Below are 24,235 nucleotides of genomic sequence, written 5' to 3'. Positions count from 1 at the left end.
CATTTGTGCAATTAGTTTTATAATTATACTATGTTTAATACTTTAATTAGTATCAAACATCAATGTGACATGTATCAAACATATATGTGTTAAAATTTAGCAGGGTATCACCCCCTAATTATGATCATGCGCACGTTTAGTACAGTTGCTCCAGCTAATTATCTAATCAGGGCACATACAGCTCGAGTTTTGCCTGCATTACTGCAGGTCGCATCAGCTTTGACATGGCAAAACATGCGAGAGTACCAAGTTTAGTCTGACGCCACCCGTAACTAACAACAGATAAAACTCACTAGTACTTCAATTATTATTACAATAATACGGGATCACATCACAGATCACTACCGACTAAATGCGATCAAGATGCTTGATTTGACTTTTGAGCGCACCTGCCATTAGCATTAGCATTTCGCATTAGATTATTGCTGCTGCTCCCCCAATCATTGAGCGCAAACTGACGCGCGCAAACTCGCGACAAGTTCCACCGATTTCTGTCCACTCCCTCTCCATCAGCCCGGCCCGCAATCGGACAAGAGACCCGCCGATTTATTCTCCTAGAAAAACGAATCCTTTCCCTCCCTCCCCTCACCATCCCTGCCCGAGCTGAATTCCTCAGCCTCTTCTTCTTGTTCCGATCCTCTTCGCCACGAGGTGGGCAGGCGGGCAGCGCCTCTCCGCGTGTGGTCGGTGTGAGCGTGCCGGTCCCGGAGGACAGCGCGGCGGCTTCTCTTCTTCCCGGTCCCGCCCCCGCCCGCGAGTCTCTGCGCAGAGGTGAATAGGAGGGGATTGAGGCTGCAATTGAAACTCCGCCTTGGATTGGAATGCTTTTGGGAGGGTCGGGGGCTCGTCGCCGGCTGCTTGGGTTGATGTTGGGAGCGCGCGAATCGGCTCAAGTTCCGATCTTGGCGAGTCTGGAATCCCGGAATCTTTTGGGGTTTTTGTTTTGAAGTTTTCAAGGTTAGCAGATTCTCTCTTCCATTGTTGGTAGATACCGCGGAAATGGCATCAGAATTGGATCATTTCGCTGTTTTTAACAATTTGTTTTATTTGTAAATTGGAAATTATGCATGCTTATTTTATTTGACGACCACTCTTCTCTATCAGTACCAGATCGGTAAAGCACCTGCCGCGCTTTTCAAGAAAAAATTACTTACGCCTTTTTCGTCCGGACTCACTGTCCTACATCATTCAGAAATTGTTTGACAGTGGAAATCAGCTTTCTTCTTTGGATGGCTTTATGTTGATCACCTGTGGATGTTTGACATTAAAACAAACTATGTGCTAATGTCAAATTTCCTGAATTCTGGTTGTTAATTGATTCTCAAGTTTATGGAAGTTTCATCTTGAGACAATTTAAAACTGGCATCCTTATCCCTTCCAGTTCTTCTCAAGTTTAGAGCTCATGTTCTTCTTGGTAGCTTTGGAAACAGACTGATATGTTCTGAATGCCTGCAGGCGGCAGGACTGTGCTGCTGATTTGTCGGAACCCATGGAGACTACTAGCTCAACAAATGAGGATACCGGTAGGGGGACAATGTGGGAGCTGGAAAGGAATCTCGATCAGCCCATGGATGCAGAGGCCGGGAGATTGAGGAACATGTACAGGGAAAAGGTGATTATCACATAACTGCTTGCAAAGGTCTTTGTCATTTCACAACCTAAATTTTGATATGCTACTTTAAATGCTGAGTGGTTCACTGTACTGATTATGAGCGTCTGTGTACCTGATTTGCTAATGAATGTTCAATAATTTTGCCTTCTTATATTCTCCCTTTGCATGTGCAGACATACCCAACACTTGTGCTGTTACAGTTAGCTTTCCAAAGCCTTGGTGTGGTGTTTGGGGATTTAGGCACATCACCTTTATATGTCTTCTACAACATTTTCCCTCATGAAATAGAAGACACGGAACAAGTTATTGGAGCACTCTCGCTTATTATTTACTCCCTTACTCTGATTCCACTTGTTAAATACGTCTTCATTGTCTTGAGGGCAAATGATAATGGCCAAGGTACGAGTATGGCCTGCACCCTTGCTTCCTTGAAAGTTCTGCTTCGGTTATGAACGATCAAACTGTATAAGGCGATCTTTCTAGTTTATTCAGAAGATGCAGTAAAACCAAAACTGTATTGTGTTCTATAGTAATTTAAAGATTGCAGTACAAAGACACCTTGTGCTACAGTTAGGATATGACCATACATAGCAAATTCTAGTCAGTTTCTTCCTAAGAAAAGAAGCAAATATCTTCATAAATGGTTAGCTTTCACTTTGAGACCTCAAAAAAGCAGCAATATTGTTCAACAATTCTCCTTGTGCGCTTATTTGCTCAAATCTTTCATTCATATTCCTTCCACAGTTTGTTTTAATTTATGCCACGAAACACTACAACCATTTAAGCCTTCCATTGGTTGAGCTCAGAATCAAAATGCATCATACTTCCAGCATATTAGCATTACCATTCTGAACTTTTGAGAGCAAACTGAAGTTTAGCCCTGAAATAGATTAGTTGCCTTCATATTTAAGCAAATATTTTGAAAAGCCTGATAGGAAAGCCTCCTTTGGGGACAGAGATATCGTCCAGTATGTGTATGAAGCCATTTGGTTGTGAGAAGCAAAGTTTTGTGTGCTGCAGCATGCTGTCAGTTTCAGTACTTGATAATAATTCAGCATATTAGATTATGGCACACTGCTGTAAATTTCAAAGTCAGTGTGGCTTACAATTCTGTGATCATGATTATGAACATAATAGAGGTTAATTGTAATGCCAGGTGGAACATTTGCTCTTTATTCACTGCTTTGCCGGCATGCAAAGATAAACACTATTCCTAATCAGCATCGAACAGATGAAGACCTAACAACATACAGTCGCCACACATATGATGAGAAATCTCTTGCTGCAAGTATCAAAAGATGGTTAGAGGGGCACCAACTCAGAAAGAATGTCATTCTTATTATTGTTCTTTTTGGTACTTGTATGGCCGTTGGAGATGGAATCCTCACTCCTGCCATATCAGGTGAGTATCTATATATTTTATTTTTTTAGGGAAAAAAGTATACGTTTCATCAATTGATTTAGTACAAGGTTTTCTGATGTTAATATTGTTATCAGAACTTAGATCATTACAACTTTTAGTTTGATGTAAACAAAGCATGTTTGTTCAAAAAATTATATCATTTGCATACTGAACATGAGTATTATATGAAATCGTTTGGACACATAAAGCATCATCCGAGGAATGATGCTGACATTTTCTTTGACATATACTATTAACAGTCCATCCAAGAAATACTTAAACGGTTTTAGCGATTTGGTAATGTCCCACAACCACATGAATTCAAATTTATAATTGTGCCTTAAGATGGAGCAAAAACCTTTCAAGTCAAAAAGATGTGAAGCAATTTAGTCCATGGTGATGTTCTGTTTTCCCTTCTACTGCTATTGCATTGCCTAGTGATCAGTTAGCAATATTGGACAATGAAAATTACATGTGTTTGTCGTTCCATTCCTTAACTGTACTGTGTATCTTTTTTTTTTTGGGCGATGAATGTTATTTTACTTGTGCACAAGTGATTGACCTGAAGTTTGCAATTTGCAGTTCTTTCTGCGACTGGAGGAATACAAGTGGAAGAGCCCAAAATGAGAAATGGTACATGTGAAACCTGGAAGTTAGTATTTTTTTTTCTGCTTTTATAAGCATCTACCTTGTTCTTTCATATGTTTAACTGTTTTGTTAACTGTAATTTGGGATTTGCCTTCCGTTTTGTAATTGGTACACTGAATAGTTTTATTTAGTGTGGTCTGGTAGAGAAGACAGGCGATCATGATACTGAGATCAATTTGTGGATGACTGAATTCTTGCACCTTTTTTTTTCTCATCAGATGTGGTTGTCATCGTCTCTGTGGTCATATTGATTGGATTATTCAGCATGCAGCACTTTGGCACTGATAAAGTTAGCTGGCTTTTTGCGCCAATAGTGTTAGTTTGGTTCATTCTCATTGGAATACTAGGCGCTGTAAACATCTACAAATACGATCGGTCTGTCCTCAAGGCGTTTAATCCTATTTATGTCTATCGGTACTTCAAGCGAGGGAGGACTAGCTGGGCTTCTTTAGGAGGAATTATGCTCAGCATTACAGGTCTGAAAAGAATCTCTAGCCTGATTGCATAATTCTCTTGTCCTTTGTTTAATGGCAATTACCAGAACTGAAATTTTGGGTCATGCTTCAGGGACAGAAGCACTGTTTGCTGATCTTTCATATTTCCCTGTACAAGCTATTCAGGTACAAGTTGTTGCATGTCTTTCTTTACTAGCTATGAATTTTCTTATGAGAACCAAGGAACCCTTTTAGAGGCAAATCTATAATTGTACAAGCCCTTTTCACATAAGTACAGAAATATAATCCTTTTGCTCCTGCTGATGGCATCAAATCTTGGTATGCAGATTGCTTTTACCGTGGTTGTGTTTCCCTGCCTTCTTTTGCAGTATACTGGCCAAGCTGCCTATATAGCTCAGAATACACACAGTGTCCCCCACGCTTTCTATTATTCCCTTCCAGGTAATGCCAGACAGAGGGATTCTTCACTTACCATGTGTATTGGAATGCATGCTAACTCAATTATTCGGCACAGCTTCTATACTTTGGCCGTCATTCATTGTTGCAACAGCTGCTGCAATAGTTGCTAGTCAAGCCACTATATCGATGACATATTCGATTATCAAGCAAGCACTTGCTCTAGGGTGCTTCCCCAGAGTGAGGATTATCCATACGTCCAAGAAGTATCGAGGCCAGATATACAGTCCTGATATCAATTGGATCCTTTTGATATTCTGCATCGCTGTCACTGCTGGATTTAAAAACCAAAGCCAGATAGCAAATGCATATGGTAAAATCTTCCCATGTCTGTCTCTGTGCACTGATTTTACGATCGCAATTAGCGTTCCAGCTCAGTTGCTAACATGAATGTTGCATTAACAGGTACTGCTGTGATAATGGTTATGCTTGTGACAACATTTCTCATGGTCCCCATAATGCTGCTGGTGTGGCGCAGCCACTGGACCTTGGTCATTCTTTTCACCACGCTGTCATTGATTATTGAAATTCCATACTTCACTGCTGTGGTGCGGAAGATCGATCAGGGTGGATGGGTTCCTCTTGTGTTTGCCGCTGCCTTCCTCGTCATCATGTATGTATGGCACTACGGTACACTCAAGCGCTACGAATTCGAGATGCACAGCAAGGTGTCCATGGCATGGATCCTAGGCCTTGGTCCAAGCCTTGGTCTTGTCAGGGTGCCCGGTGTCGGCCTGGTGTACACTGAGCTGGCGAGCGGTGTTCCTCACATTTTCTCACACTTCATCACCAACCTCCCGGCCATACACTCCACCCTGGTCTTCGTCTGTGTGAAGTACCTTCCTGTCTACACCGTGCCACTGGATGAAAGGTTCCTTGTGAAGCGAATCGGCCCCAAGAACTTCCACATGTTCCGCTGCGTGGCGCGGTATGGCTACAAGGACATTCACAAGAAGGATGATGACTTCGAGCAGATGCTCTTAAACAGCCTGATGCTCTTTGTCCGGCTGGAGAGTATGATGGAAGAGTACACAGACTCTGATGAGTACAGCACCGGCCATGAGCTGAACCAGGCAGGCAACGCCAACCCAAGAATCAATGGCATCAACAACAGTTCAAACATGGAGCTCAGCTACACATCCCACGACTCCATTATACAGGTGCAGTCCCCAAACCATACTGGGAACAGCCAGTTGATGTCGTCAGGCCAGACGTACCAGACGGTGGGCGACGAGATCGCGTTCCTGAACGCGTGCAGGGACGCTGGGGTGGTGCACATCCTTGGGAACACGATCATCAGGGCTCGCAGGGATTCGGGGTTCCTAAAGAAGATTGCTATCAACTACATGTATGCTTTCCTTAGGAAGATCTGCAGGGAGAACAGTGCCATCTTCAATGTTCCCCATGAGAGCCTACTGAATGTTGGGCAAGTGTTCTATGTGTAAGCACTGAAAGTAAATACATACAAGTAGATGAGATGTTCTTCAGCCTCAGAACTACTCAAGAGAAGATAGCTGTGTTTGTTCATAATAGCTAATAGGAGGGCGTCTTTGTTGAAAGAATTGTACAGCATCATATATGTGTGAGCACTTGGAGCCTGATCAATAGTGGCCATGTTCGTTGTGTAGAACTTGTGCTGAATGCACATGTGTAATGGCTGGTTGTTAAATCCAGAGTAATTTTGCTGCTATATTTGCCATGTTTCCTGTAAGAGCTAACAACATTAAACATGAGAGCATTACAAAGCGGCTTTTCCACATACACTCCAGTTAACAGAAATGGAGAACGAAAGCAAAACACCATAAGCCTGGAGGAAGAGCAACAGCTGCTGAAGTCCCTTCCCTCCTTTTGTAGTTGGTCTTCACTGGAGCAATACCATTCCAATATCCCCCGGCTAGGCTTCATGCGGATCCGAATCACACGACTGAACTGGAGTGTCTGTCTGACTGGCTCTCTCAAGCAGAAGCAGCTGCAGCACGGCTTTTGGCTTGACTTGTCCGTCCCCTCTCCAATCACAATAATCCTGTACGCACATCCATCTCAGCACCACACGTTTATCCACCTCGCTCTCAATCATTTGTGTCATCTCATCCTGTTACTATAAGCAGCGTAAACCACTGGGCTAAGCCAACCATCCAGGTCGTCATCCATGGCGTCCACCTCCACCAACCGCGGCTCGCCGCCACGCGTGCTCCTCCTCCTCCTGCTCGCCGCCGTGTTCCTCCACGGCTGCTCGTCGGCGACGGCCGCCCACGGACGCGCCGGCGGCGGCAGCACGATGATGGTAGAGCGGTTCCAGCGGTGGAAGGCGGAGTACAACAGGTCCTACGCCACGGCCGCGGAGGAGCGGCGCCGGTTCCGGGTGTTCGCGCGCAACTTGGCCTACATCGAGGCCACCAACGCCGAGGCGGAGGCGGCGGGGCTCACCTACGAGCTCGGCGAGACCGCCTTCACCGACCTCACCAACGAGGAGTTCACGGCCATGTACACGGCGGCGGCGCCGCTGCCGCCCGCGGACGACGAGGATGTCGCGGCGGTGATCACCACGCGCGCGGGGCCGGTCGACGCCGGCGGCGTCAGGGGCGCCGCGGCGGGGCAGCAGCTGACGGCGTACGTGAACCTGTCCGCCGGCGCGCCGGCGAGCGTGGACTGGCGCGCCAGCGGCGCCGTGACGCCGGTCAAGAACCAAGGCCGATGTGGTACGTGACAATTGTACGGAACACCACCTACCATTCCAGCCTGGTATCATTAATTTGCTCACCACATGCATGCATGCCTGTCACTCCTAACCACATGCTCGCATGTGCTCTGATCTCCATGGCCGGCCGCCCTCCCGCGATCTGACTCTGAGTCGGTTACCGGATCGATCGATCGTGCAGGGTCGTGCTGGGCCTTCTCGACGGTGGCGACGGTGGAAGGCATCTACCAGATCCGGACGGGGAAGCTGGTGTCCCTGTCGGAGCAGGAGCTGGTGGACTGCGACACGCTGGACCACGGCTGCGACGGCGGGATCAGCTACCGCGCGCTGCGGTGGATCGCCGACAACGGCGGCATCACCACGGAGGCCGACTACCCGTACACGGCGGCGACGGGCGTCTGCGACACGGCCAAGCTCTCCCACAACGCGGTCAGCATCGCGGGGCTCCGGCGGGTCGCCACCCGGAGCGAGGCGTCGCTGGCGAACGCCGTGGCGGCGCAGCCCGTGGCCGTGTCCATCGAGGCCGGCGGGGTCAACTTCCAGCACTACAGGAAGGGCGTGTACAACGGGCCGTGCGGGACCAAGCTGAACCACGGCGTCACCGTCGTCGGGTACGGCCAGGAGCCCGGCGGCGGGGAGAGGTACTGGATCGTCAAGAACTCGTGGGGTGAGCGGTGGGGCGACGGCGGGTACATCAGGATGAGGAAGGACGTCGACGGCAAGCCGGAGGGGCTCTGCGGCATCGCCATCCGCCCGTCCTACCCGCTGATGTGACACGATGTACATCTTCCTTTCATTTTAGTCAAAACTTATGATCGAGCCAAAAAAAATTCTTTTTCTTGCTATTACGTGTACCAGTAGTACTCTTTTTTAAAAAATAATTAGTAATAATTTGCAGGAACTCGTACGTGTAAGCCTTGAACTTATGTGCGTGAAAACGATTTGCAAATGAAGGTAGGCATTGTGTCACTATCAATCGTCACTTGCTCCGACTGATATCATTAGAAGCGATTATAAAATTCACAAACACATCAGTACAATCATGTAGAGAGAAGAACCGCAGCACAAAAGAAAGCAACTTTCAGAAGAACGTGTGTACCATATCCCGCTCGATCACACCAGAAAATAACACCAATGAATCGTGACAAGTTAAGTGTTTGTTTAAGTTACCTGCAAGAGATAATAGAGCCGATCTAGAATTAATGTAGCTTGACCTCGATCGACTAATGTCTGATGGTGCCTCAAGAATCAAGCTTTTCTCTGTAAATTTTGGGGTGAGGTGTGCTCCATCCCTCCCTTCAGCCAAGGAGCAGCTCACCGTACCAGATTTTTGTTCAAGAAACAGCCCAAGGGGAACGGGCCAATACAGCGTGTGCAGGCAGTGGGCTGGGATTAGTTCCGCGCTGGGATGACCCCGTGGATTGGACCGCGACCCGTCCAATCCTGGGCTAAACGCCTAAACGAACAAGGCCTAGAGCAGTATTCTTGTGCAAAATTGCAGTGCAAGAATAGGAGTGTTCTAGTGTTTCTTCTGAATGAATTGTGCGGATCACACAATCATAGGATTGACGAGTCATAGTCTTCCATTTAAGCAACTCACTTGCGCTTAAGCTTAAAAAATTTGTTCTTGAGATAGTAGGAGGATTACCAAAGCCACCAAAAGGCATCATCAACTTAAGCAGGTCCAATAAATGTCTATAAGCTTTTGCCGAGCTAAACTGTTAGCTGCTACCATATTATTTCCTCACCTCTTAAGTTTACACATGATGCTGCAAGTACAATGGCTTCTCCTATTTCTTTTCTTCCCTCCTTTAAAACTCGTGGATCTATTACAAGATTTTGCTCTTGAAGAAGGTTGACAAAATGTGCAACACGGTCTTCGCCTTCCAAGGACTGAAGGACATACATACGAAATGGTTTCTGCTCGGTGAGCAACTCCATAAGAATGACACCAAAACTGTAGACATCACCTTTTCCAGCTAGGCGGCATGGGTAAAACAGTAGAAGTACTCTGGGTCCAAGTATACCATAGTCTTTAGAACCCTAGTTGTTAACCTTATTTTGTCCATCGAAGTACACCCTGAAGTTTCGAAGTATCATCAAGAAGTATCATCGAAGTATATTGGGATTGGTTTTGACATGTGAGATAGACAATTGCACTAGAAGTTTTGTTTGCAAACTCGCAATCCTCAATCTAGTTCGCCACGATAGTAATCTTAATCCTTCATAGTGGAGATATAGTAATAAAGGGTCTCACTGGAAATAAGCTCATAAACCAATAACTAGACCTCTGCCTCTAGGCACCACACAAAACATGGTTGCTCAGTTTTAGAAACCCCTGTTGTGTCCAAAACATGAAGTATTTTGGACCTGAGGGTGCGTAAACAACTCGACCAATCTTTGAGTATGTGCTTCAAAAAGGATATATGTGTTGGATAATTAGGCAATTGCTGTATTAATTTTCGCAATAAATAAATTATGAATACAAAACTCTAACATACTAGATAGCCGGAATTGCATAATCATGATCTCAGAAAACATGATTAACAACCAGATCAGATCACAGCGATGACGAACGATGACGGAATGACGACGATGTTGCGGACGGATCGCAGCAGCTGACGTTGAAGATGACGGTACTGGTAATAATATCAGCAAAAGAACGTTCTCCCGTGCTTCCAGACATGCTGAGCTCCTCAAATTTTTGTACATTCAAAAAAGGAATTGATTCCGTAAAAGATGGGATCGACCAGTAAATAGAAAATTACTGATATTTCATCCTTGTGAGATTGTCAATTTTGTACCAAAGGCACCGCGACACGAAGATTGGACGGAGGTCGAGCTGTAGCGGCGAACTTGAATAGTCATGCGGAGCGCTTCCTAAAAACCTTATTAGCCCTCTCCCGGTGCACGCCGACGCAACGGAATGGAAAAGACTACAGTGCGGCACAACAGCATAGAAGAGGCAAAACCTAATTCGTATAAACCACCTTAGGGATACCCTAATCTGGGACCTTCCCATATAGTAGTCTATGGTGCGTCTTTTCCATGAGGGGGATGGTTATGGGGAGGAAAACCCCACACCCTCATCTATTAGCAATATGAGACTAATAAATGGTGTGCCTCCTAATGGATCTTTGAGATTTATTAAGGATTATTTATATGGGTCAAGCCCATATATCTAACAATCCCCCACCAGATTTCAAATACCCATTTAGGTGTCTTGCATGTTTCTCACTACTATTTGACATATCAGTATTTGAGCAAGGACTGTTAAGTTGAACTTTTGCATAGAGCTTCAAGCTACACTCATCCACAACTTGACAATGGACTACGCCTTGAATTGCTAGTTTTGCATGGACAAGTTTAACTCAAAGTCATAACCAATACTTAGCTGCCAGTAGCTTACCTCACGGGTGGAGCATATATGTCGTACTCCCTAGTCTCTTTCATGAGCTTACTAGAGATCACCCAAGTCTCATGACTGCGACGTTTAACAGTCGAACTCATATATGTGTGTTCTTTCAAAAATGCTCTGCAGGACATCTTCGCTTATCAAAGCCAATAGAATCACATTAAGACATATAGCCAACCTGCCTTACCGCACACATGCCTTACAGCATACCTGCCTTACAGAATTTGAGAGTATTGCATCTTCACTTAGAGAGGGTTAAATAATTGCTCTCTTCAGTTAACCAAAAGCTTGTTTTTCCCAGATCCTAATTCATGAGAGCTCCGATCACATAGGTGGGGGTTACCACTATAGCAACTCAAATGGGTCTCATACCCATCTCCCTCGATGCACTTTCTATCACATTCCATGATAGCCCTTTTGTAAAGGGATCTGCAAGGTTTTTATCTGTTTGAATAAAAGTCACACTTATTAATTTGGAGTTTCTCAATTTCTTGATGACTTAGTCGTCTCTTGACATGTCTCGATGACTTCGCATTATCATTAGCACTGTTCACTTTGACTATCACAGTTTGATTATCACAGTTCATAAGGATGGCCGGCACTGGTTTTTCAACCACAGGCAAGTCCATCAAGAGCTCACGCAGCCACTCTGCCTCAACAATAGCTGTATCTAAAGCAATTAGTTCCGCCTCCATGGTTGACCTCGTCAAAATGATCTGTTTGCAAGACCTCCATGATATTGCACCACCTCCAAGGGTAAACACATACCCACTCATGGCATAAAGCTCATCAAAATCAGAAATCTAGTTCGAGTCACTATATCCCTCAAGCACAGCAGAGTGCCCAAAATAGTGAATCCCATAACTCATAGTACCCACCAAGTAGCGCATAATCCTTTCAAGTGCATGCCAATGATCAATACCCGAGTTTGATATGAACGTGCTCAATTTGCTCACAGCAGAAGATATATCGAGTCTCGTTGCGCTAGCTAAGTACATGAGTGAACCGATAATCTGAGAGTATCTCAGTTGATCTTTCGCAACTTTCTTATTCTTTCAAAGTAGCTAAAGCGGGTCAAGATCTTCTCCACATAATGGGATTGCGAAAGAGTAATCCCGATCTCATCCTTAATCAGCTTAATGTTCAGAACAAACATCAGCTTCTCCTAGATCTTTCATATCAAAACTCTTTGATAGAAAACACTTGACCTCATTGATCTCATTAATATCGGTGTCAAAGATTAGTATGTCATCCACATACAAGTATAATATAATTCCTTCACCCCACCGTGGCGATAGTACACACATCTATCAGCCTCATTTATGACAAAGCCCGCATAAGTTAAAGTTTTGTCAAACTTCTCATGCGACTGCTTAGGCGCCTATTTCAGACCATACAAAGACTTCAATAACTTATACACATTACTTTCTTGACCCTTCACCACAAATCTATCATGTTGATCCATATAGATCTCCTCATCAAACTATCCATTTAGGAAAGTTGTCTTTATGTCCATCTAATGGACAATAAGACCATATGAGGTAGCCAAAGAAAGTAGTGCTTGAATTATGGTCAGTCTAGTGACAGGTGAGTAAGTATCAAAGAAATCTTCGCCTTCCTTTTGCGTGTAGCCTTTGGCCACAATTCGTGCATTGTACTTCTCAATAGTACCACAAAACCTAAGCTTCTTGAACACCTATTTACAATCCACTGGTTTGCAACCATAGGGTCGTTCAGTGAGCTCCCAAGTTCCATTAGAAAGAATCGAGTCCATCTCATTATGGACAACTTCTTTCCAATCATCTACATCTGGAGATGCACATGCCTCAGCAAAGGATGTAGGTGTATCATCCACAACGTACACAGTGAAATCATCACTAAAGGATTTTGCAATCCTTTGTCTCTTACTCCTTCTAGGAGCTTCACTATCATCCTTCTCAATGACCTCCTCATGCTCATCAGATTATTTAGAAGACTCAATAGATGCAATTGGTTCAGGAATTATCTCAGAGGAAAATCTAGAAGTGCTATGCATATCTTTCATAGGAAAAATATTCTCAAAAAATGTTGCATCACGAGATTCAATAATAGTATCAACATGCATATCTAGTACCTCTGATTTAACTACTAAAAATCTATAAGCAATGCTCCTCTAAGCATATCCTAGAAAGACATAATCCACTATCTTAGGTCCCAACTTCCGCTTCTTAGAAATTGGTACATTGACTTTCTCCAAGCAACCCCAAGTGCACAAATAAGAAAGTGATGGTTTTCTCCCAACCCATATCTTGTATGGAGTTTGCTCTTTATTCTTATTTGGAACTCTATTTAGAACATGACATAAAGTCAGTAAAGCCTCCCCCCACCATGCCTTAGATAAACCAGCAGTGTCTAACATGGCGTTAACCAGATCAGTCAGTGTGCGGTTTTTCCTCTCAGCAACCCCATTTGATTCGGGTGAATAGAGAGGCGTTCTCTCATGAATAATACCATGTTCCTCATAGAATTCATCAAAGATTTTAGGAAGATATTCACCACCATGATCTGACCTTAGATGCTTGATCTTTCTCTCTAGTTGATTCTCAACTTCTGTCTTATAGATTTAAAAGTAGTCTAACACTTCATGCTTAGTTTGCAATAAATAAACATAGGAAAGTTTAGTCGCATCATCAATCAATGTCATGAAGTATCTCTTTTCACCTTTTGTCAATACACCATTCTTAACACAAAGATCATAATGTATGCGTTTTAGAGGTGCCAAGTTTCTCTCCTTAGCCGCCTTGTGAGGCTTCCGAGGTTGCTTCGATTGCACACAGCTATGGCACTTAGAACCTTTGGCAATGGCGAAGTTCAGAATTAAACACATGCTGGAAAGCCAAGACATCTGTGGCAGAACCACCCAAATTAACCTGGCTAAAGTGTTCCCGATAAACCAATTTGGTAGTCTGTCGGGTTATACCCGATAAACCACTTGTCTCGGATCGACACAAAAAGCATCTCACACGAAGGCGAGTCCAGAGATTACAACATTCTAGTACTTAATACATAAATTCAAATTTAGTTATTACACAACCATTGTTCAAAAGTGCATAAAGTAAACTGTTTCAGAGTTTAAGCAGCGGAATGAGGATGGCAACTAAACATCGAAGCAGAAACATCATGGCAAAGCCAACCATGACGTCATTTACCACGGTACTCGCCGACCGAGGACAGGTCCCACTCAACCGTCCAACCAGGAGGGAGCTGGGTCAGTCAAGTTAAGCTTGCAGCACACTCATCAACATCTATTTCATTACCTGAAAACAACACCATAAACAAGGCTTAGTATACTAATACTCAACAAGGCTTATCCGTCAGGTGGTAACTACTCCACCAACTTCTAGACATGCAAGGCTCTTGGTTGAGGGGTTTATTTTTGCCAAAAGCATCTAAGTAGGTCCTTACTTTCAAATTTTAGCAGCTAGTTCTAGTAAATGTGGCGGAACACCTTGGATTAACTTAGCTAAAGCACGGTCAAGTCGCCTAACACGCGAATCTCATGCTTTAATCAAGTTAACTCGATGATCCATCGGATTTCATCCGATTAAACCACTTAAATAGGACCGAGTTAGCATAGCTCACACGAAGGCGAGTGGTTCCAGAGAATACAACAGATCAAATACTTAGTCCAATGATTCATTACACACTGGTTCGAAATTAGAGTTTTACAGGGTTCAAAAGCAGCGGAAAAAGGTAAATATAGCGAAAGCTAGCGCCCTGGTGAGGCCAAATAGGACATCAGTGATCCCGCTCCTCGCCGTTCGAGGAGGGATCCCACTCGACCGTCCACCCAGGAGGAAGCTGGGGCGGCCAAGTGCCAACAGCAGCGAACTCAGAAGCTTCAACCTCACCTGAAAAGAGATGCCACAAACAAGGATGAGCTTCTAAGCTCAACAAGACTTAACCGACCAGTGGGAAAACTACTCCACCACTACTAGACACGCAAGGCTCTTTGGCTGAGGGGTTTTGTTTGCCAAAAAGCAACTATGTTAGGTCTTTACATTCAAAGTTTTAGCTCCGGTTATAAGTACATTAACCAGCCTACTTTTGCAACTTATGCTAAGCAAACACAGATCCAAACATAATGTGTATATAGCTCAACATCTAGTTCATATCATCATCATGTTCCATCTTTACTCAGTGTAGCATGGTGATCAAGCAGTCTCAAGCTGTGAGAGGCAGACGAATCGATTCAAGCTCCTTAACCATGCATGGCAAACCTAACCTCACGACATCCACGCACCACCGAGGGTCGCTTCCTGTGTCGGCCGTCCCCATCAATTCCCTGACCCATGTCGGGCCCACCTCTCTTGGTGCAAGGTTCCACAGACCCGGCCTCTGCCGTTCCGTGACCACACTTGCCACCACATGCGGCCGCAGGGGAAACTCTGTTCCAGAGACAGTGGATCGAACCGCTCATGTCCAGGTTCAATCAGGTACTAGGCTTCCCCATCCCATAATGGGTATGAGATTAGTACTTTCAAACACTTGATCACGAACACCACCACTATCGAACCTTAAACAGATTCAAGTAAACAGACAGGGTGATCAGCCGACCACCAAAAGAGTTCACCAAGCCCTGCTCCATCAATCGTCCTTATAGTTGTAACCAGAAGGAGAACAATCAACTCCTATAACTCACGAGTGATAGAAAATCACTCGACTTCTGCCGAGCCCTATTAAGCATTGCAACTACTCGGACTCAACATACTAGTGTTCAGATCAAGGGAACTAAGTCATGCATCTATGGTTTCAAACAACTCCTATAACGTAAATGCACATACATATGAAGGAAGGCATGTGCAAGTTTAGAAAGTTGGGTTCATGCTCCGGGGCTTGCCTTCGAGCGGGGTGGAGGCAAACTAGTCCTTGGCGGGTTCGGCTTCAGCTCTTGCGATCGGCGGCTCAGCTACTACTCCGTCTTCTAGCGCCGAATGCAGTTCGTATGTGCCGTCGGCGAAATTTAGCTCTACACGGAAGTGCAAATGCAGGGGTTAAATATTTAGATGGTTATTTCAACAACACTCGCACGTTTTAGCTCAGACACTTGTAGCAAAGCTACAGGAAAGGTGGAGGAGTCCAACTTCAGTTGGTGGAGAACAGGATAAATGGGTCGGATTGGGAGAAACTTATGATCTGACCCTTAGACTTAAGGAATAACCGTACTAGGGTCCTCAGACTTAACACAGAGAAGTCCCCAAAACCTTACATAGATACCCTCGGGTCAAAGAAAAAGATACAGCTGAGCCCTCGGGCGAGGCGGATAAGGGTCGGTGAAATAGACAGGGTCGGACGAGACGGAAAAAGGGGTCGGGCAAACATGGAAGGGGGTCAGCAGCTTACCTTTAGGCCTACTGGTGAAGTCTTGGGGTCGGGAAGGAACAGACTTAGGAGGAAGGACTAAGACGCTAAGGCTTTGGCGGCGGCGAGGTTCGACGGTGCTCCGGCGGCGGCAGTGCTTCTTGTGGACAGCAAGCAAGCTCTAGCACCATGTGGAGGAAACAGGCGGCTGGTGGGTTGGGAGAAGCAGCTTGAGTGAAGGGGGAAACTTCCTCAAGAGTTTAAGCGGCAGTGCTCAAGTGCGAGCAGAGTATGGTGCGGCGAAGCAGCAATGGCGAAGGAAACTCCGGTAGGGGCTCTGGTACTCCCGTTTCTAGCTGCGCGGAAGATAGAGAGTTTGAGTAGCGCGAAGATCGGGTTGAAAAGGATGGGGTGCTCTGCCTTGGTGGCGATTAGGCAGCGCCTTCATTGGTCGGCGAAGCAGAGCTTCGGGGACAGGGTCTTGTCATTGGGCATTGGAGACAAAGCCGGCGCAGGCGCGGTTTTGCCGGGATTAAGAGTTGGCGAGGGCGAGCAGGGTCTGGTCGCGTCAAGCGGCGGATTGTGGGCGGCGACTAGACTGGCGTGTGACAGGAAGGGAGGCACTGCAAATGAGGTCGCAGCAGGCGAGGTGACAGGGCGAGCAGCGGCACGAGCGAGTGCAGAACAGCGGCTTGCCGGGGCACATCACTGGCGAGGCGGAAAAATGAGTTGTCTCTGTCGGGGCCGTGGTTGGCGAGGACGGTATCATCGTGGAGCGCGCACATGGGTGGCGCGACTATGAAGAGGCGGAAAAGCCAGAACGCATCGGGGCGTGCGGCCGGGAATTCAGGCGAGGTGATGGGTGCGGGATGCGAGGTGGTCTGGTGCGGTAGCGGCAAATCCTCTGTCGCGGCGGCGACAGGTCGCCTTGGCGTGGCCGATGAGGGTGCGAGCGGGATAAGGCAAGGCAGAAAGGGCTGCAGGGGCTTCCGCACATGATTGGGAATGAGGCGCGCTAATCTATCTTGTCGCGGCTGGCGACTGGACGTGGTGGCGCGCGGCGGAGAGGTTGAGCCACGCGGTGGGGAAGCTCTGAAGCGGGGCGCATGCTGCTATGGCGCGTTTGACTCGAGAGATCCGTGGGATCTAGTTTTGGGTCCACCATCCAGTCTCTGGCTCTCCTACAGCTCTAAGATTTTGGAGGAACACTGTTTCAGGACTTAGAGAAGAGCTGCCGTTTGCCGGGTTGGTGCGATTTTGCTGGGTTTTTAGGGGTTGGCTAATGGAGATGGCAGATTTGGGGTTTATCTTGGGATTAACTCGGCGGATTAAACCAAGATCGTTACAGTAAATTAATCTTACTAGGTAAGCAACCTGTTCTAAGCAAGCAAGTTGAGCAAACATTTTATTACAAGCATTATATTAAGATAATCATTCTCTGTTTCGCTTGTTACTCAATGCAGCACAGTAGTCAAGCAGTTTCAAACTGTGAGAGGCAAATGATTCAAATCGAGGTTCTTAACCTTGCAAGATGAACCTAATCCCACAACATTGCGTACCACGAAGGATCCACAAATGTCAGTTGTCCCCATCAATTCCCAGGCACGTGGCTAGGGTCAACTTCCATTGGATACAAGGCCTCATGGTCCCGGAATGTCACCGTACCGTGACTGCACTTGTACCCACATGATGCATCAGGGGAAACTCCGTCCTAGAGAGAGCAGGGAGTATGTTCACGTTCCGGTTCAATCAGGTACTAGGCTTCCCTATCCCAGACTAGGTATGAGATTAGTACTTTCAAACACTTGACCACGAACACCGTCACATTTCGGCCTTAGCATATTTATTACTAGACAGACGAGGCAATTCCACAAAGTCAGAACCAAAACCCAGCCTCGCCCGTCATCCTTATGGTTGTAGAAAAAGTAAGAAAGCAACTCCTTTAACTCGTGAGTGACAGGAAATCACTCGACTTTTACCGATTCCCTATTTAGCATAGCAACTACATGACTTAACATACTAGTATTCAGCATATAGTTTTTTAGGATCATGTAACTAAGGTTTCAAGCAACTCCTATGAACTTAAATGCACAAACATAAGCAACATAAGTAGTGCATAATTTAGAAAACTAGGTTATGCTTTGGGGCTTGCCTTCCTGTTCTACATTAGTAAGGAGCTCGTTTGAAGCTTGGCTCGGGTCTTGCTCGGCCTCAGCGTGATGCAGCTCAACAGATTCTTCCTCCGCAGTCAGCAGCAACTCGTAGGTTCCGTCTGCGAGGTTCGCTTATACACGAGATGCATATGCAATATTCAAGTTCACATTCTCACGAGCAAGATGTATTCATCAGATTTTGTAGAGTATAATTTTAACATGTGACCCAAGTCAAGATTTAAACTGAGTTCCTTGCGAATTAAAGTGTTTTACGATTTAAACTTTCTGGTTGACTTTGATGGTGATTGTGTACACATATAAGGTTGTACAAACTTATATTTCACAAAGAAAGGGTGGGGTCACTTTAGGGTTGCTCAAAACACATTTGGAAAGTTATCTTGTTTCTGAATTTTTAAACAACTCAAAATATCATATTTAAGTGTATTTAACTACATGCATTTATTTGAGCAAGGCAAAACATGTAGCAACCAGAAACTACTATATTTCCTAGTTAAACAGAGGCATCAAAAACCTAACAAAAGTGATCTTGCATTTTTATCTATTTCCTTCCATTTATAGAGAAAATAACAAGATCACACCAAGCATTACGAGGTTTGCCTTAAACCAATGTGTTCAATACCTAGACTAGTGTCACAAAACTTATATTCAACACAAGAGCAACATAACCTAACTAACAGAAGTGGATTTGGCTTTTTATCATTTTTGTGTGATTTATGGGGCATTTATTTGCTCAAACACAAAATAAAAATCTAGAGATAAAACTACAATAGTGACAGGCTCAAAATTATTTTTCAGTGAAACTACACAATACATGGAGTCTATCAAAGTTGGTTTTGCAGGTTTATCATTTTTCTACAATTTTCTACACATTTTCAAAGTTTCAGCCGATTTAACTCATTTAAAATAGAAAAGGGATAAAAAGTTTTATACGGGGGTCCTTGGGGTTTTCAAACTATTTAGAAAAGGTCCAGGCTTTCTATGCTAAGGACCTCATAACGAATCGGGGCCTTTCAAATAGGTCCCTGGCCGGCCGGCAGCATCTCCGGTGAAATTGCCAGCGAGCGGCGGCGCTATCGGGGAAGGAAAGGGCACGGGCGTGATGTGTGGCTCACTGTGGGCTCATGGGATGTAGGAGTTGTGGGTGGAGGGTGGCTGAAGACAGCTGTCCGTGGCGAGGCTCGGGCGGCAGAAGGGGGAACTCCTTCTTCGACGAGGTCAACAGCGGAGAGAGCTTAGCGGTGGCTCGGTGAGCTGCGTGAAGGTGTGTGTGAGGCTCTGGAGGGCTTAGCAGGTGGTGAGGAGGCTCGGGAGGCAGAGCTCCATGGTGAGGTGGGCGGCAGAGCTCTTCTCTTCGTGGTGGAGAGGGGAAAAGCTCGAGCAAGGCTCCGGCGAGCGCGCTTATGGCCTTTATAGCCCGGGGGAAGTGAGGGGGTGCGAGAGGGAGGAGCCAAAGGCTCAAGGTGGCTTGGGCGAGCATTGGGTGCGAGAGACAGGGCGGAACGCCACTAGCGGAGTGGTGGCCAAGGCCGGTGGTTGGGCGGCAGCGATACGGAGATCTCCGACCATTGGCCGTGCGGGATATGGAGCGTGGGAGATCTCCTTTGTCTCACGCGCGCATTGGCGGAGAGGGAGCTCGAGTTGTTGCCTCACGGTGGGAAGTGGTGGAGCTGCGCCGGTAGGTGGGGTGCGGCGACGTGGCAGTGGCACGTACGGCAGGCGGCAGGGCGCGCATGGGCATTGGGTGACCGTTGGCCGGCGAAGATGCGTCGGCGGAGGGGCGGGGATGCATGCGCGGGCTCGTTGGGCAAAGGACCAGGACGAGTTGTCCCTTCATGGCTAGCGGTTGGCTGGAACAGCTGCGCCTGTGGGATGACGCCGTGTGGCGCGCCACGGCTCGCCATTCATGATCACTGGATTGGCGGCGCACGTGGGCAAGCGTGTATCGTGCGGGGTAGCAGGATTTGGACGAGACTTGTGATGGATTTCAAAATTAAACTTGAAAAAGTTCAAAACTAAGAGTTGCTGTCCAAAGCATAGACTACAAACTCTACAGAGGCTTTGATATGAAAACTTAGCTAAACTTTGGAAGAACGCCGGTTTGCACTAAAGTTTAGCCTTTTGAGGGTATTTTGGTAACTTTTGTGTTTGAACTTCAATTCAATTGTGGTCTTTTGAGGTGTTTGAGATGTTTGCTACCATTCCAACTTAGTTTGGGCATGTTTCATAAATGTTCTTTGGTTTGACTTGGTTTGGATCAAAATATAGCCTCTAGTGTGATGTTTGTTGTGTTAAAGCAAATGTGTTAAAGCGAAATTTGCCCTTAATTAGAGACAAAATCAAACTTAGGTGCTAACTTCCAACTCTTGAACACTCTAACCAGGCTTTTAAAGACTAACTCAAAATTAGGGATGTTACAACATCAAACCAAAATTAATGTGACATAGACATGAATGCCAAGTATTCGCATCATCACTAACGTTGCCACAAATATAGTTCACTGACTTATTATAAAAATCTGCAAGGAAAAAGTGGAACAAGCCTCCACAATCATAGCCTTTACCAACAAATTGTCCATGTTTCGACATGACTAATTTATTGGACTCTAACACTACCTTAAACCCATCCTTGCACAGGACCGAGCCGCTCATAAGATTCTTGTTGATAGTAGGGACATGCTGCACGATCTTTCCGAAGTAAACTTCAGATCTACCACACCAACACCATGAACAGAAGCATGTAATCCATTTCCCATCAGGACGGAGGAATCCTAAGCGACCTGGTAAGAAGAGAACATAGATATGTCAGCACACACATTAACATTGGCACCCGTATCAAGCCACTAACTAGTAGATTGAAAAACTGAAAGAACAGTAGGTAATAAATTACCATAACCGTCTCCAGTTTTGCCTATGGTCACCGTGTTGACATTCTTGGATCTAAATCCATGATTAGCCCTTTTACCCTTGCGATTTGCGCGATTTGGACAATCCTTCGAGAAATGTCCCAACTCGCCGCAGGTATAGCAAGACAACTTGGCTTTGTTCATCTTCTTCTTCTTGAAGGTAGTAGTCTTAATGACCTTATTTTTCCCTTTATTCTTGTTGCGTGGGAACTTCTGCACCATGTTGGCGCTAGACTGGCCTTGATCTCCTTTATTCGCAGCATCTTTCTTCCGAGCCTTCTCCTTAACATCAAGAGACACTATCATATTTTCAACTGATATCTCCTATCTTCTATGTTTCAGAGTTGTGGCGAAATTCCTCCAAGTGGAAGGTAATTTTGCAATTATGCATCCAACCACAAACTTGTTGGGTATCTCACATTTGAGCTGCTCAAGGTCCTTCACAATGCACTGCACATCATGCGCCTATTCTACCACAGAATGGTTGTTCACCAACCTGTAGTCATAGAAGCTGAATCGTCCCCACATAAGTAGAGACTAAATGTGATACAAATATCAGTCCCAGGAGGCTGATAGCACATTTATTCGACAGATAATTCAGTTACCGTACAACTCCCGAGGGAGTGGGCGTGAAAGCCACGCAGCGATAAACAGTAAATAAATAACGGCGGCTAACCAAGCGACTGCCAACAGACAGCACTCGGGACTACACGGCAGCAGCAGCATCTTGGGTAGACCAACACCACAGGCAGCGTCGGGTGCGGACACAACCTCTACTCAAGGTCCTCAGAGACGAAGTCCGGGTCTTCCTATGTAGCAACGAAGCAAGGGTGAGTACAAACGTACTCAACAAGTCCAAACCCATCCACGGAGGGGGATACAAGCAAGTTTATGCACAGGTACAACAAGGATAGGCTAGAGTTTATTTGCGGTAAAGCTAGATTTTAACACATGCAGGGGATCGTTTTCGAAAGGGGTTTTGTAAAGTTTTCCTTTAGCACCCGCAACATTTAGTGGGGTTGATCCTTCACAAAGGATCCAAGTTTTTATCGCTATCGGACTCCCCGTCCGCCATAGCGCTCGGCACAACTGCCGGACTATTCCAAAATCCAACACACACGCACACACACATGACATTCTTGCCCAATTGCTAGTTATGTGACCAAGCCGTAACTCGTCCAATGCTGTGGACACGGCTACCCGGATAGGTTTTAACTCTGCAGAGGGTGTACACTTTTCCCACAAGTAGGGTACCGTATCGCGATCACCTTAGTGACGGTACGGATCCTAACAAAGCCATTACCCACCTTAGCTAAGACTGGCTAGCCCTCGCGGAAACACCCAAGGGGTTCACGGCTCGTCCACGAGACCATAACCGGGACCTAAGTCACCAAGATCTTACTCCTTTTCCATGGTTTCCCGTTGCTCACCAGCACCCCTGAGGACTAACAGTTCAGCTAGCAGGATTTATGCTAAGCCGTTGCCCATACAACGGTCGAGTGGTTGCACGATGGTGGAATTAGGCAAGATGACACATCAACTCAGTCCTTAAATATGACAAGATGGATATCTCCCGACATTGCTCAACCACCAAGGTACGAGCATAACAACATGGCATCCCACACAAGGAATACCCATCCATCCTGTCTACACATCCTTTCCCCTTGAACCCGAAAAGCCATTTTTCTCTCTTGCACACACACACACGTTCATTTCCGAAAACACCATGGTAATATTGATTGCAGTTAAGTAGTAATTTCTTAAGCATTCTAGCGGTGGTTATTGACTAAATAGAGCGTGTCATATTTAGAGACAACCATAGGATAACAAGGAATGTTCATAACAATCAAGGGGTGGCTATCCAACCATGTCTTGCGGTGAAATAATATGCACTTTGTAAAACAGGCCAATAGGTTGTGTTTGAAAAACTAGGTATTAAGTATGCATCAAAGGGTGAGATTGGACTTGCCGTCTTCAAAGCCTTCCGGGAGTTCCGACTCACTGTACTGGTCCTCGGGCTCGGGCTCGCGGTCAAACTCCTCCTCGGGCTCCTCCTCGGGCAATCCGCGATCTACGACACACACAAACAGACACACAAATAAATAAAAGAGGAAACGGTTTTTAACCGTGAGCTCCGAACAGGAAACATGAACGGAAAATAGGTAGAAGGGTTATTTTTGGGAAATTTGGATATAGATCGGCGAAAGTATTCCAGAGGATGATGTGCTGAAATTTGGGTTTAATTGGAGGAAGTTTGGCGCATGAAATGATGGGTTAAACATGAATTAGGGGCTTAAACGAAGGTTTAGGACTGATTTATAATAAACTAGGGACCTATTTGTAAATACTTTCGAAGGTGGAGGGGCTTATCTGTGAAAATGCTATGAGAGTGGTGGGAGGACTTATTTGCGAATAAGAAGAAAGAGGGGGTCAGATCGGGATTTTGGGAAATCTTTCCCTTTCTTCTTCCTTGGGCTGGCGTGGAGAGTGGGGAGGAGTGGGGCGACGGTGGCCGGCCGGCCGGGCTCACCGGCGGCGGCCGTGGGTGGAGGAGGTGGTGGAGGAAGGGGTGGAGGCCCCATTGTGCCTCCCTTACCGTGGGTGGCGGCAAGAGGAGCGGCCGGCGGTGGATCTCGGCGGCGGCGGCTCGGGTGGCACACGGGGGCGGCGGCGGCTATGTGGCGGCGGCGGAGGCTCGGTACGGGGTACTCGGTGGCGGTGATTGGGAGTGGAGGAGACGGCCAAGGCGCCCCCCTTTTTATAGGCCGGCGGTGGCGTGCTAGCCGGCGGCAAGGGTGGGGGTCCGGGCCGGCGGGCGGTGTACGGCGGAGGTAGGGGCCGGGCAGGCCGGGCCGGTGGTGTGGGTGCCGGAAGGTGGCATCGCGGTGGTCGGCACGGCAAGGGGCGGGTCCGGCGGCGTGCGGGAGGTGGGGGTCCGGGGGCGGCGCGTCGGCCGGGGTGGCCGGCGCCGGGCGGCAGCACGTGGCCCGGGTGTGGGCCCAAGGCGGCCGGGCGGCGTGGCGCAAGGGAGCACGCGCACCGGCGAGAGTAATGGCGCCGGCCAGATGGAGGAGTGGCGCCAGTGGATGTGGCGCCGGGTGCCAGGAGAAGAAAGGAGAGAGAAGAAGGAAGG

At 46.5% G+C, this 24,235-nt stretch overlaps 2 protein-coding genes across 2 annotated transcripts; both read left to right on the top strand.

The window, feature by feature from the left end:
- Positions 1-464: 464 nt before the first annotated feature.
- LOC101773846 (potassium transporter 18) lies at positions 465-6,272 on the top strand. Its single transcript, XM_004956099.3, has 10 exons — positions 465-957; positions 1,456-1,612; positions 1,786-2,011; positions 2,769-3,014; positions 3,597-3,647; positions 3,881-4,138; positions 4,230-4,282; positions 4,444-4,558; positions 4,632-4,886; positions 4,979-6,272. The coding sequence occupies exons 2-10, from the start codon at positions 1,490-1,492 to the stop codon at positions 6,016-6,018; spliced, it is 2,367 nt and encodes a 788-aa protein (XP_004956156.1). The 5' UTR covers positions 465-957; positions 1,456-1,489; the 3' UTR covers positions 6,019-6,272.
- Positions 6,273-6,504: 232 nt separating this feature from the next.
- LOC101774246 (ervatamin-B) lies at positions 6,505-8,240 on the top strand. Its single transcript, XM_004956100.3, has 2 exons — positions 6,505-7,272; positions 7,453-8,240. The coding sequence occupies exons 1-2, from the start codon at positions 6,723-6,725 to the stop codon at positions 8,043-8,045; spliced, it is 1,143 nt and encodes a 380-aa protein (XP_004956157.1). The 5' UTR covers positions 6,505-6,722; the 3' UTR covers positions 8,046-8,240.
- The last annotated feature ends 15,995 nt before the right edge of the window (positions 8,241-24,235 follow it).

The sequence above is a fragment of the Setaria italica genome, chromosome II (genome assembly GCF_000263155.2).
Source record: "Setaria italica strain Yugu1 chromosome II, Setaria_italica_v2.0, whole genome shotgun sequence".
In the NCBI taxonomy this organism is placed as follows: Eukaryota; Viridiplantae; Streptophyta; class Magnoliopsida; order Poales; family Poaceae; genus Setaria; species Setaria italica.
This window is presented reverse-complemented; position numbering and strand designations above follow the sequence as displayed.

What these genes read in the sequence shown, in the direction of transcription:
- LOC101773846 (XM_004956099.3), top strand. Translation starts at nt 1,490, where the DNA reads ATGGAGACTACTAGCTCAACAAATGAGGATACCGGTAGGGGGACAATG. An exon ending in CCTCACTCCTGCCATATCAG is followed by an intron (nt 3,015 to 3,596) that starts GTGAGTATCTAT and finishes TGCAATTTGCAG; the next exon opens with TTCTTTCTGCGACTGGAGGA. An exon ending in AATTATGCTCAGCATTACAG is followed by an intron (nt 4,139 to 4,229) that starts GTCTGAAAAGAA and finishes GTCATGCTTCAG; the next exon opens with GGACAGAAGCACTGTTTGCT.
- LOC101774246 (XM_004956100.3), top strand. Translation starts at nt 6,723, where the DNA reads ATGGCGTCCACCTCCACCAACCGCGGCTCGCCGCCACGCGTGCTCCTC. An exon ending in CAAGAACCAAGGCCGATGTG is followed by an intron (nt 7,273 to 7,452) that starts GTACGTGACAAT and finishes TCGATCGTGCAG; the next exon opens with GGTCGTGCTGGGCCTTCTCG.